Source organism: Symphodus melops, assembly GCF_947650265.1.
Source record: "Symphodus melops genome assembly, chromosome: 18".
Taxonomy (NCBI): Eukaryota; Metazoa; Chordata; class Actinopteri; order Labriformes; family Labridae; genus Symphodus; species Symphodus melops.
In genome coordinates this window covers 17,555,901-17,573,823 of record NC_136708.1, presented here as the reverse complement: position 1 = coordinate 17,573,823, position 17,923 = coordinate 17,555,901, and the positions used below count along the sequence as shown (strand labels likewise).

Genomic DNA, 17,923 nt, shown 5'->3' with positions numbered 1-17,923 from the left:
GTGACTACAATCACCCCGAGAGATGTGGGAGGACAGTGTAATAGGAGCATGTCTAAAGGAAATCCTGTCGGGTGTGAAGTGCCAAGATTTTCAGATTTTGAAGGGAGCTGTTGTTGTGAGATAATCCTGTTTCTCTTAAAGTGTGCGACGCTTCTCAAATTAAAAACAGGAAGGATTTTGAAAACTCCTGCAGTGTGAGCCAGGCTTACATTGCTAATAAACATTTTTGTGTACAACTTCAAATTTAATGTTGATGCGCGTGGCAGCCATTTTGAGTTTTTTGTCTGGTCCCAGTGTCGGTTCCAACTTCTCGGGGCGATCCTGAGGATATATTTGTCACAGTATTTCTGACTTCCAAAAAAATAAAAAATGAAAGGGATTACACGACTATTGTGTATTTGCATGTTAGTAAGTGCGATAGGAGGCTGTAAGGTCCCAATTGACACAATGTGATGCAGTTCAAACAACAGCAGGGTAATCCAGGATTAGAGCTCAGGACATGGGGTCACCCAGCGGTCACAGACAGCACCATTAAGGTAGAGGAGGCTAAGGGTTGGGGACTGGGCTGCCACACAAGACAAGTTGAAGAGTGATGGAAGTAGATAGACTCCCTGACAGAGGAGTGTTTGTAGAGGGTGATGCAGAGGTAAAAAAAAAAAAAAAAGAAGGACTTTAAGGGAGTCTAATGATGAAGTGAAACATAAAAAAGGGAATCAAAAAATGTTTATTCTGTTTATTATTTATTACTTCAGCTACTACTGTTACGTAATCAGTGTTTGCACACCATTCATGATGACCTACCATGCACAGGCCGTTCACTAGAAACAGGAATAGTTATATGGAAATGGTTAAAGCTGCTGTTCTCCTTTTATTAGTTACATAATAAGCTTACTCTGTGAATTGGGGGTCGCTGTGCTCAGTGGTCGAGTTGGAGGTTAAACCCGCAGCTCCTGCAGTCACATGTCCAAGACAAGACACCAAGACAATGAACATTTGACACAGTGTACTGATAAATTCTTACAACCCAACTGAGGGTCAATTTGTTATTATTAATGAATAGACATCAGTGGTACGGTGTTCACTTTTATCACTATGTTAAATGACAGGAAAGTATCACAAAGATTTCTGATTGTTGGCTGTAATGCAACTTATAAAACTAAAAAATCTATAGCTAATGGTATATTAGAGACATTTATTTTCTGTTTCTTTCACTAGGGCCCTTAGGTATCCAGACAAGAGGTGTTGCACTCTCAACCCCTGAAGGGCCTGAAGGGTCTCTGCATCACCGGCAGCAGCACCATCACCAACCTTCCCTGTTTCACTCCCACAACTCTGCCTCCTCCTGCCTCTCCCCTTCACAGGACTACTGCCTGGACGCCTCCCTGTCTCACCACTCCCATCGGGCACAGCCTTCCAAACACAGCCTGCACCACGTCAACAAAATCCTGCGCGCCAAAAAGCTGCAGAGGCAGGCTCGCACAGGAAACAACATGGTGAAAAAGAGGGGCCCGGGACGTCCCAGGAAACATCCTTTACCCTCCCCGCCACCATCCCCACCACCAGTGCCTGAGTCGAGTCAGACCCGGCACAAAGACAGAGCGGGAGAGCAGCCAGCAGGGGGCAGAGGCTGGGAGGGGGACACTGTGACGGATGCTATAGAGTCGGTGGTCCAGGGACAGCGTAAAAAAGGTCAGAAGAGGAAGCACTGGGATAATGATGGGGAAGAAGATGAGGAGGAGGAGGAGGAGGAAGAGGATGGGGAAGTAGTAGAGCCAGAGGAGAGACTGCCAGACAGGGAGGAGATCCTGGGCAGCCAGGTGGCAAGGCCCAAAACAGGGACAGGAATAAGCTGGCTTACCCAGGACGAGCTCCAGCAATTTCACGGGTAAGCAAGTTTTTATCCCACTATTGTGTAATAATCTTTATACAGCAAAAATCTTGTGTGTGAGACACTGAGATTCACAGGGAATCCTAAAGTTTAAAGTCCCCACTGATGTGTAAAGGAACAGTTACATGGTGAAATCACCACAAAAAAAACCAACTAATCATGGTTTTTATTTTAGGTCAATGGAAAGCAAGCCAGATGACCCCTGTTCCCCCGAACTTCCAGTCACCGCCACCAGGGAAGAAGCTCCGCCCATTCCCATAACCAACCAACGGGAGAAGAGACCAGCCAGACCCCCAAAGAAGAAGTTTCAGAAAGCAGGACTTTACTCCGATGTGTACAAGACTGAAGAGTAAGTCTTCCCCCCCCCCCCCCCCCCCCCCATATAATTGTTAACTTCAGATATCAATGTACAACACTCAGTTTAGCAGTAGTGCTTGATAACTGTTTCAGCATTTAACCATTTCAAACCCTTTGTAGCCCCCGGAGTCAGCTTCTGCAGCTAAAGAAAGAGAAGCTTGAATACATACCAGGGGAGCACGAGCATGGATTGTTTCCAGCTCCTATACATGTCGGTAAGTCGTAAAATTCAATTTTATTTTTTGGGAGGGGGGGGGGGCAATGTACCCTCTACTTTAAAAAATTTAATCACAGCCGAATTTATCAACCAGCTCTTTGAAAAAGGATATAAACCTGCGTTATTTATGTTCCCTCTGCTGTTTTTAGTTCTGATCATCTGTGTTGTTGTGCAAAGTTTTGGCATAGATTGGTTACACATCCATGATATGACATGAACACTGACCCGCCCACTGCTTTGCTTCCCCGAAAAAAAAACATCTTACAGAAGCTACAGTACTGCTTCAGCTGCAGCAGATTTCATATTTTAAGACTATCTATTGAACAACGACAGACTCTCTTTACTGCTATTAAACAGCACCATGATGCCTTTTCTTGTAAACTCTCAGAAGTGATTAGTAATATAGGTGTTACAAGTTTATGTACCCAAAAATGTTCTCACCACATTAACCCAAGTTTCTATATGACGTCTCAAAGTCAAAGCCACAAACGTTCTTTTAACTGCAGCCAAATGAAGGGCTGTACTCATCAAAGTTATTTAGATGAGTCAACTTGTTTCATAAGAACTTGACCTGTGGTTATTACAGTTTACCAGCTTCTATAAGCAGGTAAACACAAAGTGCGTCATTGAGAATTCAAACTTGGATCGTGTAACTCTTTTGGATGTGTCTTTTGAAATTGAGACAGAAAAGTCAGCACACTAAATGTCCTTCAAGTTTTCTTTATCTGGGTAAGAGCAGCGTACAAAACCCCTACAGACGCATTTCAGCGCAAGGCCTTTAGAAAATAACACAAGTTTAGGTATTACTCTTTCTTTTGAAGGTTTATGTTTTGAAGTTTTTCATTTCCTCTTTCATTTTAAAGGGAAGTACCTGAGACAGAAGCGCATTGATTTCCAGTTGCCTTACGACATCTTATGGCTGTGGAAACACGATCAGGTGACTAATCATATTGACCACTAAAAGCTTTGAGAGTTTGTTCATGCTCAATCTCAGTGACTTAGAAGTCTTCTGTAAGGTACAGCCACCATGGAGGAAAGGCTTTTTTTTTTGTATGTCCTTAAACCCCTTTTTGTTCACTATTGTCTTTTTGTGTTTCAGCTTTACAAGAGGCCTGATGTCCCTCTTTATAAAAAGATCAGGTCGAGTAAGTATCCAGCTTTGTTCCAGTGACGCAGCCAGAATGTAATTCATGGCAGGATCAGTTCATGTGCTTTCATGTCTTGGTTGCTCCGCTGTGGTTGTCTGTGTTGCTTGGACTTTTATAGTCGTTTTGTTTTTGTTAGCGTTTTGATAAAAGAGAAACACAAAAACAGCTAATGGCTTCACAGCTGGTCACACTTCATGATAGTGTGAATAATGACATGTAAAACGGTAATCCCCCCATTTGTGTCACAGATGTCTATGTGGATGTGAAGCCCCTCTCTGGTTATGAAACAACGACGTGCAGCTGTAAACCTCGTGAGGACCAGACTGAAAAAGGCTGCCTGGATGATTGCCTGAATAGGTAAATGCAAATGCCTGCATTATGTTGTCTTTAAGCAGGTTTCCATTTCGGTTTAGGTGTGCATATGTAAGAGGATTTAATTCATTTAGTGATAAAACAAATGTGTAAGATATGGAATGATTCAGGACAAAAGAATCGCACCCTCAACCTCCCTTTTTTTTTTTTTTTTTTTTAAATTGCTTGTTCCCCAAGGATGAGTTTTGCGGAGTGCTCTCCCAGCACCTGCCCGTGTTCTGATCATTGTGACAACCAGCACATCCAGAGACATGAGTGGGTCCAGTGTCTGGAGCGTTTCCGTGCCGAGGGCAAGGGCTGGGGTATCCGCACCAAAGAGTCACTTCGCTCTGGACAATTCATCATCGAGTATCTGGGAGAAGTGGTCAGCGAACAGGAGTTTAGGTGAGTCAGTGACAAAATGAGGCCAGAGAATCTTTTTGGGTAGCACACATACCAAAATAAGAGCACAGCTGTCAAACATTTAGAACGAATACCCCTGTTTCACTTCCTCAGTTCAAGACTTGATCTCGATATGAAAATGAATGTTCCACCTCTCTCCTCTGTGACGTTTCAGGAGTCGTATGATGGAGCAGTACTTCTCCCACAGTGGCCAATACTGTCTCAACCTGGATAGCGGCATGGTGATCGACAGCTACCGAATGGGCAATGAGGCACGCTTCATAAACCACAGCTGCGAACCCAACTGTGAGATGCAGAAGTGGTGGGTGTTCACGGCAGCTTTAAACCTCCTGATGCCTTGTGTAGCTTTTGGGTTCTCACCAAAGCCCAGATTTGGCTAAGCCCTCTCAGGCACGAGCATGAACAGTTTCCACAAAGTTGTTAGGGGGGGCGGATAATTGGGCCAGGCTCCATTAGGAGTAGAGTAAGAAGAGAGTGTCACATGTGAAAGGTCCCTGTGGAGATATATTTCAAAAACAAAACAAAATTCGTGTCACTAAAACACATGGTGGGTCATTGAGGTTTGAGGCATGTAAAATGTGCTTTTACATTAGAAAATCCATTTATCGACCCCCATGCTCCTTTTCAGCCTGCTTGATTGGCACGTCTTTGTCTGTTTTTGATTGACAGCTGCTGGTAGGACATTATAGACTCAGTGTTAAGACTATAGTTGAAGACAAAGTACGAGTTGCCTCAATGGTAGTGAGGGCTCGTTGATTCAGTCCTTATTAGAGTATTGACATTCGCTGCTTGAGCGAGTTGGACAGTTCAAGCAAAATGACTCTTCATTGACCACATGGAGCTCTTCAGTTACTCCATCCTTCGGTGTCAAAGCGTGCCGTTGATTGTTCATTGGATGTACTTTAGTTTGGGTGCCTCAGTCTCAAACTGTGCAAAGTTGTTGAAAGCTTGTGTTTGTCAGTTTGAACCCGACAGAGTTTGGATCTCTTTTCATGTTCCACACAGACAACTGCAGGGTCTCCATTGTCTCCGCTTCTGATTGTCAAAGCTTCACACTCGTTATGCTAGCATCTTTCACCAATGCTTTCTTCTTCTTTTTTTCATTCAATGGTTAATAATTCTCACCCACAAGCCACTGTCAGATGGCATTACATCCAGTCACAGATCGGTGACATAATAGACGCATTAACTCAAAACTAAAACGTATGTTGTCTAAATGGATTACTATTAAAAAATTGTGAGCCATGATCCTTAATTTTGCGGGTACTACTACATGGTTGTTTTATGTTTCAATGCAGGTAATAAGCTTTGGGACCGACAGGTAGATGTTTGCAGGGCACTTTTCTGTGGTGAACGTTTCGATGTTCTTGTTGTTGGCTTGTTTATTTCACATGCTCGGTTGCCCATAAGGACGTGTGTGTGTTCTGTTTCTAAGTTCAATGAGAAGAAGACATGAGCAGGTAATCTGATGGGGTTTGGGAGTAAATCTGTGCCTCCTGTGATCTTTAGCAGACGGTTATTTGGTTGTGTGTAAGTCTGCTCTCCCGATGATAGAAAACCTTTGATACATAAGTTGTGATTGGTGGTGTTGTTAAATATTGAGTGATTTCAAGAGGAGATAGATGAGCTGTAGCGGACAAGAAGTCTTCTTCTAACAGAGGATCATGTAACCCTTAAACTCAAGAGTTGTTTATATCCAGGTTTATTAGCTAGAAGTCTTCTTCTTTCTCATCTGTGTAGGTTCATTGCAGCGTACTGTGGTGTTACTGTCACCTGAAGATTAATGGAATACTGTTACACAATTGGTGGGACAGTTTATTTCATCATCTGCATTCGCTCTTGTGCGTGCGTGTCCTCTAAAATCTCCTCAGGGAGCTTTTAAAGTCTATCGGGTACGTTGACATTCAGAGTTTATTAAAGGGGCAGACAGTTTGAAAAACAAAGTGAAGCTGGGAGTCTCGTTGGGTTGTTGGGAGAGGAGAGCGAGAGAAGCTAATTGGAAAATGTTCCACCTTGATAATTCTGTATTTTGTTTTTCTAAATGCTTCCGTCATTTATGGTTAACGAACTGGAAAATACTAGCCTATTACCGAAATGTGTTCAGCTAATTGCTATGTGTGTGTGAGGCTGATGATAGGGGTGGGCTGGCTAATGTCTTACTCTGTAAGAGGCAAACTAAGAATAATGGAAGTACGAGAAAGTCGAGAATGACTTACTTGGATACTGTAGGATTCAAATATAGCCGGAAAAAGTCCTGCTGTAGCTCTGTTATTTCTGATTCCTTGCTCATTTTATCACAGAACAGGGCTAACCTTATGTGAGCACATGTTACTATCAGTCTTTGGGCTCTAAACCTCTCTTTGTGTGTACTTTAATACCTGTAAACTGGGTCCTGATTTATCAGCCACACAGTTCAACCACTTAAACACAAGTTGGGGATAAGTCGTCTCACAGTATGTTCAGCAGTATTATGTTGCCCTAGTTTGGCTTTCTCACACAAGCTTTAAAAGGGACACATGTAGCAGGTGCACTTCATTGTAAACTAGAAAGCTCGGTGTCCAAACCCCAACCTCCTTAATGTGGTTGTGTGATGGTAATCTGATGAGATCACCTCAGTCAGTCCTGCCAGTGTTCAGAGACCTAAATGGCTTAAAGGCCCTCGCACCACGCCAAAACAATTCACTGGTTTCCCGGGGGCTTGTTCTCACAGCATGTCTAAATCCAGTGCAGCGGGAGATTTAGCCTGAGCTGGCATCGGCTGTGCCTGACTTTTTTTTTTTTTTTTTTTCCAAAACTGGAAACAGACTTTTATTTTCCTTTTTTTAGATGTGTTTTACCTCTAGACGTTGAAATGTGTCACACCCATTAAACCCTCAAAAGGACAGCGAACATCTCAAAAAGAGAGGGCTATCACATTGTCATCTGTCCTCCAGCTCATAATCTAGAGAACTGGACAGTACATGGCTGTGTAATTGCGTGTGTGTAAAGTAGAGCGGCTGTGCTGAAATAAAAGACTCCAAAAGGATGGAGGATTTTCAGCACAAAGCCTGACGAGTCATCCATCTTGTCACAGAAGAGAGATTACATGCAGCCGGGCCTTAGATACAGCTGTAGTGGTTGAAGACAATGCGCTGAAGCAGCTTTTTACCCCTATAGAAAGAATAAATTATCAAGCAGCCGGCTAACAGAGAGGAGCGCTTTATTCTCAGTAGACTGGCGAAAATCTGGAGCGCTGCTTTGCTTTTTGTTGAGTTCGAACAGGGAGAGTCCCCCTCTCCTTTTTCAACATCGTTCATTTATTTCATTCTTAAATGGCTTGTTCAGCATTTTGAAATCAAATTGGACCGTTACCTTCTGCCCCTCTTACACAAAACTTCTCAAATGTTGAACAACAAATTATAAGCATGTTTCACTGACCTGCTTCTAATTCATGTGAATATCACACCTCCTTACTTGACTTCCCTGTGACTTCCCCTCTCCTAGGTCGGTGAACGGCGTGTACAGAATCGGCCTCTTTGCTCTCAAGGACATCACCAGCGGCACTGAGCTCACCTACGACTACAACTTCCATTCCTTCAACACGGAAGAGCAGGTGAGGCACCATCACCCACTTCTCACCTCACTGAACGGCACTTTAAACATTTCATTTGAAGAGCGATCTCTGCTGCTGCTGCTTGTATCTCCTTTGTAACCGACTGCACTTTCTTCCCTCTACTTTGTACAGCAAGTGTGTAAGTGTGGCTCCGAGAGCTGCAGGGGAATCATCGGAGGGAAGAGCCAGCGTATTAACGGCCTGCCTCCGAAGACGGGAGGGACTCGGCGGCTGGGTCGACTAAAGGAGAAGAGGAAGTCGAAACACCAGCTCAAGAAACGAGTAAGGGACAAAGAACCGTCTCTTGCTATAAAAAAAACCTTGAGATGTTTGAGAATGAGTCCTTGGTGCTGTTTTGTGTTTGAAAGTCGAGCATATTGTCATCCAGCTGAAGCTGTGGCCTGGATTGATAAAGTTTCGACCAAGTCTGGCTGTGGCTTATTGAATATCAGGTGCAGTTTCTATGTAGGGCATGAAAATGTCCGTGTCTCAGAGGTACTCTAAGTGGGCCACAAGGTGCCTAAAAAAGTAATGTGGAATACCTTTAAGCATACAACATGTATGCTTTAGAAGTCTTTATTTATGTCACATTTTTAACAACTTTCTTCATCTTCAGGAGGAAGAGTCGAGTGACAGCAACAAGTTTTACCCTCATCTCATGAAGCCCATGTCCAACAGGGAGAGGTAAATACAAACCCTTTCTCATTGACGCGAAGTTACATATTTCTTGAAAACTTTAAACGGGAAAATATTGCACTCGGCTTTACTGACAAAGTGTATTTGAAAGTTTTAGAAAATGTTTCTATTTTTACTCTCAGTGTCACACTATTCACAGAGAGAGAGAGAGAGAGACTGGCATCAAGCTTAAAACAAGGAAAACAAATGTCTAATTATACCGCGTATAAAAAGCAACGCAAACCACTTTTGAGTGTGCGGTGCAGTTTTTTCTCACACGTACACTTTCTTCATACACGTCTCCACCACCTCTATCGTCAGGAACTTTGTGCTGAAGCACCGAGTGTTTCTCTTGAGGAACTGGGAGAAGATGAGGGAGAAACAGGAGCTGCTGAAGCGAGAGGGCGAGCGAGAGAGGGACACCAGCAGCCTCTCCATATACACACGCTGGGGAGGAGTCATCCGAGACGACGGCAACATTAAGTCCGGTGAGTTCAGGGGCTGAGGCAGGCAGAGAACAGATGTGTAAAGTACGTCGCCATGTTAATCACATCTGAATGAATGATTTGTTTAGATTCTGTTTGGACCAGTGTCGGTGAAAACTATTTGCTTTGTGTGTAACGTGTTTTAACGGTGTTAAAATTCAATCCTTCAGAATGGGATTTCTAATTGCTTGTTCCTCGTTTCCAGACGTGTTCCTGACACAGTTCTCGGCTCTGCAGACGTCCCGGTCGGTCCGCACACGGAGACTCGCCGCCGCTGAGGAAAACACAGAAGTCACACGCACTGCTCGGCTCGCGCACATCTTCAAAGAGATCTGTGACATGATCACCAGCTACAAAGGTAAGTGTCTGTGCTGAGAAATATGCAAAACCTGTACATTTAGCCCTCTATTGTCATTCTTAAGACCACTGGCCTGATCTCACACCGAGAGGTCTGTCAGGGCCTCTGATAATATCCCATTTGTTGAGCTACAATGACAGGAATGTTTTTATTGTGTCTGACCTCAGATTCGGCTGGCCAGACACTCGCTGCTCCGCTGGTGAACCTTCCCTCAAGGAAGAGGTAAGAGTGTGTAATAACCGGACTGCATTTTCTGGTTCATTCATAATGTTTCGTTTTTCAGACACCAGTGTTATCTGGTCAATCAGTGTGCAGCACCCACATCGTGTTACACTTTTATCTTGTGCCACACTTCTGAGCCGTGACAGTCCGTGTATTGATAGTAAGCACTTTGTGTCGAAACAATAACAACTCTTTCTTTTCTTTTTTTTTTCCTTTGGCTACATCTGCTACATTTTCCACTTGTCACCCCTGAATATCTGCAAACCAAAGATTGTATAAAACATGGACGTGACATCACCCATTGGTTACTAAAGAGAATGTTTGAAGCTAAATGATGTTATAAATGCTAACCTTTAGGTCAACTTAGTAACAGGTGAAGAGGTGGAGCAGAGCGCAAGATCTGCAGCGTGTTGCTCTTCTTTGTTGCCTCTTGTTACATCGTCATGGATTCATAAGCATCTGGTGTTTTTGGTATGTTTTTAAATGAGTCATGCCGACTAATCCTGCCGTGTTTGTGTGCTCTCAGAAACAGCCAGTACTATGAGAAGGTGTCGGACCCTCTGGACCTGAGCACCATCGAGAAGCAAATCCTCACCGGCCACTACAAGACTGTCGAAGCGTTCGACACCGACATGCTCAAAGTGTTTCGTAATGCTGAGGTAGGTGGATGCTGTTAACTGAGAACAGACTTTAGCAACTTGTCACCAAAACTGAAGAAATCACTCTCTTTGAGTCTATTAACCTCTCGAAAGTGTGGCCTCTATGGACCTGAACTTAAACGAGAAGCTAATACTTTTAAACATTTCTGTTGCTTTGAGGATAAATTATCTAATTATGTCCAGTTGCTTTGTTGTTTTCTTGACGGCTGCACTCCTTGTTCTTCGCCTACCTTCATCTTTCTCTGTTTTCTTCACGCCTATCAAACCTTGTCATAATATTATTACAAGTCATAAAGATTCTCCTCTTCACCAGTGAAGTGACACGCGTTGTAATTGTGCTGTCTTGCAGGCATCACAAAGCCTTTTTTAATTAACAGGTACTATAATACATGGCAGGACCTTTATTTAGTCTTTGTTTCTCCTGGTTTAAACGGGTTTAGATCTTCAAACTAAACGAAATGTTGTGAAACTCTGATTCATGTAAAAAGTTATTAGAAAGAGCAGTTTGTTGATGGCATGACGGCTACGGTTTCTATTATTAAATAACACAGATTAAAGGGCCACATGTGAGTCTCTGATATCTGGTTCTTATTTCTTAGAACCCATGAAATGTAAAAAAGCATCAACACAATGATTAAAGCTGATACTGTTCAGCTCTAGCTCAGTCTGATCGTCTCTTTTCACCGTCTTAGATGCAAATTACTTTCAGAGTGGGTCGGAACTTTGTGACTGCTGATCCGCTGCGAGCATGTAGCAGGCTCTTTTGATTTACATCTGTATAGCTTCACAATTTAAACAAGTGGTACTTGAAACCTCTCAGAGCAGCTTACTCTTCCAGTCAATGGAGTTTGAAGTGGATGTCTTAATTAGATTTAGACTCTGCTCCTAAGACCCTTCATACCAGTCGAAGGAGAAAGTGTGAAGGGAGTGTGGTTTATTGTTGAAGTCGGGGCTGTGGCATTTCCAACTGAAGGCCAGCTGATGAAATCCGTCTGTCAGTGTCCTTTTTGTTGTAGTTCAGTCTTCGCTGAGTAACTGAGTGATGCAGGTTTAAATCTGGGGTCATGAGTCTGGCTTTTGTTATATGGTCTCTGTCTTCTTTGTCTCCTTTGTTTTGAGGTGTTTTTGTCCTCGATTGATTTTGGCAAAATGACAATGCTGCTGCATTTACAACCGTCCTTCTTTCCCCCTTCAGAAATATTACGGCAGGAAGTCATCAGTAGGCAGGGACGTGTGTCGGCTGCGGAAAGCCTACTACAGCGCTCGTCACGAAGCTGCAGTCCAGATTGATGAGATCGTCGGTGAAACAGCCAGCGAGGCCGACAGCTCGGACTCGCTGGACCGGGACCACCACCACCACGGAGCAGGAGGGCCCGGCTCCCACGACAAGGACGACGACATCATCCGTTGCATCTGTGGAATGTACAAGGATGAAGGCCTGATGATCCAGTGTGAAAAGTGCATGGTAAGACGCAGACTGTCAAATACAGAAACAACACTGAAAAGGCAGGTGAAGGAGATGCCTTTTTTCATCCCAGGCTCACATCTGTTTTAGTGAGCACTTTCTCTTGAGACTTCACCCAACTAAGCAGTGCTTTGTCAAGGAGAGTGTAGAGCAATCCTTTGTGTGTATTTTTAGACAAAGAAAACAAGGAGGAATATTGATTTAAACCTCCACAGTAGTGAATAGAGGAGATGGTTACTATTGTGTTTGTGCTTGTAAAACAGACCCAGAACATTGCTGCTCTTCTTTTACAGATGTCACTCTCAATACCAAATGTCGATTTTTTTTATTATTTTTTTGATGTTCCTTCTTTTTCATTTGCTTTTGCTCTTTTTGTGATTCAACAATTGTTTATGTCTTTGTAGGTGTGGCAGCACTTTGACTGCATGAGGCTGGAGACTGAAGTAGAGCACTACCTGTGTGAGCAGTGTGACCCTCGGCCCATAGAGAGGGTACGTCTGTCCCCTCCAAACATTTTCTTTTATCCGTACAGTTAGTATCCGAAGTGTTTGGTTTTTAATCATCACCAACCTCTCGCATCTCATCTCACCTATATATGATTGTTGTTACAGGAAGTTCCCATGATCCCCCAGCCGAGCTACGCCCAGGCTGGCTCTATCTACTACATCTGCCTACTCAGAGATGAGCTGCTGCTACATCAAGGTAACAGCCCACCCCCCTCCCAACAGTGATGAGCTTAAAATGCTTTAAGGAGAATCTCTTCTCTCCCTTGAAAGACTTCTTTTACCTTATTTGCTACCTTGAAACTCTTATTTCAGTTATTACATGTGTGTTTGACCTGTCAGAAGGCTTTTCTATCAAGCTGTCAGCTTCTTGTGATTGTGTTAAATGTTTCCATTGTGTCTCGTGTGCAGGTGACTGTGTGTATCTAATGAGAGACAGCAGACGATCACCTGAGGGCCAGCCGATCAGACAGTCATACCATCTCTTGTCTCACGTCAACCGAGACAAACTCGACATCTTCCGAATCGAAAAACTCTGGAAGAATGAAAAGTATGTTCATCACGGGTTGTATTTGAAATAACCTGATTCACTCTGCAATGTTTTTGAATGGAATTGTTATTGTTGCTCATTGTGTTGCATTGCTTTCTTTGATTTTCCTGTCCTCACTTGAACTCTGAAGGGGTGAGAGGTTTGCTTTTGGTCACCACTACTTCCGTCCTCATGAGACGCATCACTCTCCATCACGGCGATTCTACCAGAATGAGTTATTCCGCATGCCGCTCTACGAGATCATCCCGCTGGAGGCAGTGGTCGGAACCTGCTGTGTCCTCGATCTGTACACTTACTGCAAAGGTGAGGGGAAGCACATGTAAACTTCAACATGCCGGTTTAGATAAATGAGTTTACATTTTCAGCAGATTAAAGAGACCATAACAGTTTAGCTGTCTGATACAAAGTGCGTTCTCCCTGCAGGACGGCCTAAGAACGTAAAGGAGCAGGACGTATACATCTGTGATTACCGCTTGGACAAGTCGGCTCACCTGTTCTACAAGATCCACCGTAACCGCTACCCAGTCTGCACCAAGCCATATGCCTTCAACCACTTTCCCAAGCGGCTCGCGCCCAAGAGGGACTTCTCGGTGAGAGCGGTGGGGGGTGGGGGGGGTGGGGGGGATGTTTGCCACGCTGGGGATCTGTTACTGATTTATGAACAGAGAAAGATATTTTAAGAGTGAAGGTTAATATTACAGCGCAGAGCACATTTATTCTCAGCTCCTGATCTTGTACAGAGTGTCCAGGCAAACTTCAGCACAGTGGAAGAAGGTGGGGTTGACCCGAAACACACGAGAGACACCACACTGACTTTCTGTTGCTGTTTCAAAACAAACCCACGTAACTGATTTCGGGTTTCAGTTAGAAAGCTTTGACTCAAATCCTTTCCTTGCCACTTAAACTCAAAATTCAAGAGATTTCTTTAAAACTATAGAGCTTCAAGAGAAGTGTGTGACAAGTCAGTTTATGCTCGTGCACGGTCTAATTCTGCCTTTTTTGCAGCCTCACTATGTTCCTGACAACTACAAGAGGAACGGCGGCCGCTCTGCCTGGAAGAGCGAGCGACCAAAAGGAAGCTGCGATGACGACGGCTCTTCCTGCGAACGAGGGGATGACTTCCCTCCTGAGGGAGAGGAAGGGAGAGGAGTGGAGGACGAGATGGACGCGGCGCCAGAGGATCCTGAACTTCTGTCCGTCAAGCCCAGAAGAGCAGAGCGGGAAGGGGAGGAAGAAGAGGACGAAGACGAGGAGGAGGATGACGAAGAGGAAGGGCGGGAAATTGAGGAGCGAAAGGAGCTGGAGGAGAGTTCAACAGAGAGGATAGGAGAGATGCTCGAGCTCCCTTCTTCCTCTGCCTCCTCGCCATTGCATCACCCGGTTCTGGGCAGGAGGGAGGCCCAGAGGGAGCGACTCAACAAAATCCTGCTCGATCTGCTGCACAGAACCCCGGGCAAGAATGGTGAGGGACCGGGAACAAAGCAGGGGGGTAGGTCAACAGAGAAACAAGGGATACCATCATATCACTTGCTTTGACACATCCTTGAAACATGCTTGATTTCACCATTTTGCACTATTACTAAAGCATTAACTTCATGTTAGAGCAAGAAACTGAAAAATACACAGAATAAGGAGGAAGAACAGTCTACATGTCAGATTTTTTTTTTAGACCAACAGATGGGATCTTCACTTCGGAGACCTGCTACATTGTCCAAGTCACTTCCTCCTACTTCGTGTTACAGTCTGCTGTTTCACTGCTTCAGGCTGTGACACTGTAACCAAAAGTATCTAAACCTAGACCAACTTTTAACACTAACACTCAGCAGCTTATGTCTGAATAAAACAACTCCCAGCTGTTTGGGGAAATGACCAAGCCTGTTTGGTATAAAAAGAAGAGTAACAAATTACACATTGCTGCGTTTGGTCCTTCTTCTTTATAATATTTATGTTCGTGACCAAAATGGTTGAATATTTCAAGCCTTATCCATAACATGCTCTGTAGTAAAAACCTTCCAAAGCTACTGTGATGCCTCTTCAAGAGTAAAGCTGCTGCAGGAAGTGCTGAGATGGTGTTTACAAATAAAGCACAACGGATAAAGAATCAAATTTAATGTTTTTAATTCGAAATTACTACTTAAAAATATAATTAAATACTATGACAAAACGTTGTGTTTTGACTATAATTGGCTGCCAAAAGCGACTCCTGAGCATACCTGTAGGAAGGGCCCAAAGCACTGATTTTCTTCTTTCTTTTTTTTTCTTCCCCCCCCCCAACACTTTACATTTACTCACTTTGATATAGTACCGGTATTCTTTCTGTCCTAACACTTCCTCCTTGTCTCTTCTCATCGTCTTTTCTTTGAACAGCCATAGATGTCACGTATCTCCTGGAGGAGGGCGCAGGACGACGACTACGGCGACGGACGCTGGGATTCGGGGATTTCGTGGGCAGAAAATAACGTCTCTGAGTGCCTGTCAAGCACATTGCCTTTCTGTTTTTATGAGCGAGGGGCAGAAAATGGAGAGACAGCAAGAAGGGAAACACAAGCATTGTGGGTTATCCGACCATTTAGGACCACAATGTATCCCCGGAGGCCTCTTCCAGTTTACCTCTTCCAAGACTATCATCTCAACTCTGAGAGTGTGGAGGGGGTTTGGAAGTGCTGACTCCATGGCAATTTCAGCTCTTAAGAGTTCTCAAGGAGCACTAGACGAGAGCTGACCCAGACTTTTTGCTTATTTAAAAAGTATGATGCAAAATCTGTTTCTTTTTTTAATGAACATAGGAGAAAAAAAACCCATGCACTTAAATACGTTGATATTAAAGACATGGGCAGATGAATTCCACTAGCAAGCAACATAAATGAAACAAGTGGTACTGAATAGGGACTGGAGGTATCAGTGAATAGGGATGTGAATGCTGGAGAACTGCTCCCCCTAGTGGGACCTAGCTGCAATGACAAAATATATATAAGACGAGAGAAGAGCTGCGCCGAGAGACCACGGGGGGGGGGGGGGGGAGCGGGAGGGGGAACGGCATAGGAGAAATGCAAGTTGAGCAGTGGGCTCAGATGCTGCTCATTAGAGAGAGAACGAGGGCGATGAACTGCACTTTGGTACCATGGATATTGTGACGCTCTGTGTAATGTATCTATAATGAAAACACACTAACACTCTCACAGTATTGGATGATGATGCAGTCTGGAAAAAAAAAGCAAGTTAAAAAGTCTATCTTTTCTTTTCTCTGTTATACTGTAGTAAATCATGTAGGAACAGACGAGGACTTTGGGGTGTGTTTGTTTTTTTTTTTTCGAGTAAAGGGAGGGGAGGGAAGATCAAGTGTGCGCTTTTGTCAGTCAAAGTGTCTTGTTGAGGTTTTATTTAAATTTGTTTTCTTCTCGTGAGGCAGTCAGCTTCGCCCCTCTTTTTTGAAGTAACATGATTCACCAGCTTAACTAAATCAGGCGTGCAGAGGTAGGGACAGCGGCTTTAACTGTAACGCCTTACACAGCCGTGCTCTCCTGACTGCCTTGTGTGCGAGTGTGTGCTCACACACTTCTTGTGTGTCTGCCAGATTTCTTGAAGATATACCTTTTTAAAAACAAAAATCGAAAAAAAAAATCAAGGGCTCGATGGCAATTAACAGTTTTAAGAAAACTATGGAATACAATACTTAACATGAAATGTATCGTGATGGTCATATTTTCTTATATTCTGTGAGACGGGTGGGGGGTGTATACTGTATATCGGGAGGGGGAGGATCACTTTTTTGTCTTAGACTATGTTCCTTGTTGCCATGGAGAATGTTTCAAAAAAAGAATTGTGATATTTGATGAGATTTCTTGTTTGTTTTTTTTCCCCAAATGCCTCTGCTTAAAAGGGACAGCCTGCAATGTCCCAGTGCAGCAAACTGATAGAGAAGAAAAGAGACAAGGATGTGACACTGACAGAGGGAGAGAAGAACGGGGAGGGGGGTGGGAACAGGGTGGGGGGGACTGTACAGTGCCAAGTTATGTAAATATACACACTTTACATTGAGGAGTGTCTCCAAAAGCAATATCTTGAAAAATGGATTTTGTTTTGTATTGTACTGTACAGGACTCAGCCCTAAATGTATTATGATTATTATAATAATGATAATATTGTAATTTCTTCCGTTTGTATTATTATAATGAAGACACTTAAGCTTGGAGGAAACTGATTTTTTAATGTCTTTAAAATCTCACCTTAACTGTCCTGACGACATAAAAACTTACGCGGAGTTTTTGGTTGACTATAAATGAAATTCATTTATGAACTGCATGAGCGAGAAGAATGTCAAACGGACACAGAAGGCATCTGGACATGACAGTGACTCAGCAACGACACCTTTTGTCACTGAATATTGTTAATAATATAACTTTTAAAGGAGAAATGTACTCCTTGTTTTTTGCTGCAAAGTGTTGAACACTAAAAAAACAAACCAACATAAAAATGTTAAGATATTTTTAAACAGCGAAAGAAGCAGAATTTAAGCTGTCAGCCCAACATCATGTTATTATTTTTGTTTTTTCTTTCAAATAGGAAATGGTTCCGTTTTGTGATAGCAGTCATTGTACGATGCTTGTACTTGTATTTGTGTGTTTTTGTGTGATCTGTTTAGTTATTTTTAGACAATCACAAAATAAGATGCAAGCATTGTAAATGGCAGACTGGCGGACGTTTTGTGATGTGTACAGTTTGTCAAAAAAAACTTCTTCCACTCGTTTAAAGTTTGTAATTATGATTCTTAAGTCATGCAAATGATGCTGTTGGTTTTTACTTTTTTGTTTTATATTTGTTTTGGTTTTGTTTTTTTAATAAAAAGCACTACATTATTGTGAATACAACTCATGTTGTTGTTTTGCTTTCAATATTTCTAAAATAGTTTATAAGAATATGCCTCAACTCACTGAAATAGTTTTTAATTTACTTAAACAAAATGTCAAGTGGAGTTATGACTGAATTTTTATAAATTATAGATGCAATTCAGAAATTAATGAAGGATTTTA

The 17,923-nt window shown here is 43.1% G+C and overlaps 1 protein-coding gene across 3 annotated transcripts in view; it reads left to right on the top strand.

Annotated features, from left to right (window-relative positions):
* The window catches only part of ash1l (ash1 (absent, small, or homeotic)-like), a 30,877-nt gene extending 13,116 nt beyond the window's left edge, over nt 1-17,761 (top strand). For 2 of the 3 annotated variants that reach the window (XM_079367549.1, XM_079367550.1), the window contains exons 5-27: nt 1,216-1,885; nt 2,064-2,237; nt 2,366-2,460; nt 3,326-3,399; nt 3,562-3,607; nt 3,859-3,967; nt 4,160-4,366; nt 4,539-4,685; nt 7,868-7,976; nt 8,109-8,258; nt 8,593-8,660; nt 8,973-9,139; nt 9,342-9,494; nt 9,662-9,716; nt 10,243-10,375; nt 11,571-11,840; nt 12,245-12,331; nt 12,452-12,542; nt 12,755-12,893; nt 13,024-13,196; nt 13,317-13,483; nt 13,899-14,382; nt 15,261-17,761. In XM_079367549.1, the coding sequence (XP_079223675.1) occupies nt 1,216-1,885; nt 2,064-2,237; nt 2,366-2,460; nt 3,326-3,399; nt 3,562-3,607; nt 3,859-3,967; nt 4,160-4,366; nt 4,539-4,685; nt 7,868-7,976; nt 8,109-8,258; nt 8,593-8,660; nt 8,973-9,139; nt 9,342-9,494; nt 9,662-9,716; nt 10,243-10,375; nt 11,571-11,840; nt 12,245-12,331; nt 12,452-12,542; nt 12,755-12,893; nt 13,024-13,196; nt 13,317-13,483; nt 13,899-14,382; nt 15,261-15,352 (3,860 nt within the window). In that variant the 3' untranslated portion in view covers nt 15,353-17,761. The remainder of the gene's footprint in view (nt 1-1,215; nt 1,886-2,063; nt 2,238-2,365; nt 2,461-3,325; nt 3,400-3,561; nt 3,608-3,858; nt 3,968-4,159; nt 4,367-4,538; nt 4,686-7,867; nt 7,977-8,108; nt 8,259-8,592; nt 8,661-8,972; nt 9,140-9,341; nt 9,495-9,661; nt 9,717-10,242; nt 10,376-11,570; nt 11,841-12,244; nt 12,332-12,451; nt 12,543-12,754; nt 12,894-13,023; nt 13,197-13,316; nt 13,484-13,898; nt 14,383-15,260) is intronic. The other variant, XM_079367551.1, reaches the window with a different exon arrangement.
* The last annotated feature ends 162 nt before the right edge of the window (nt 17,762-17,923 follow it).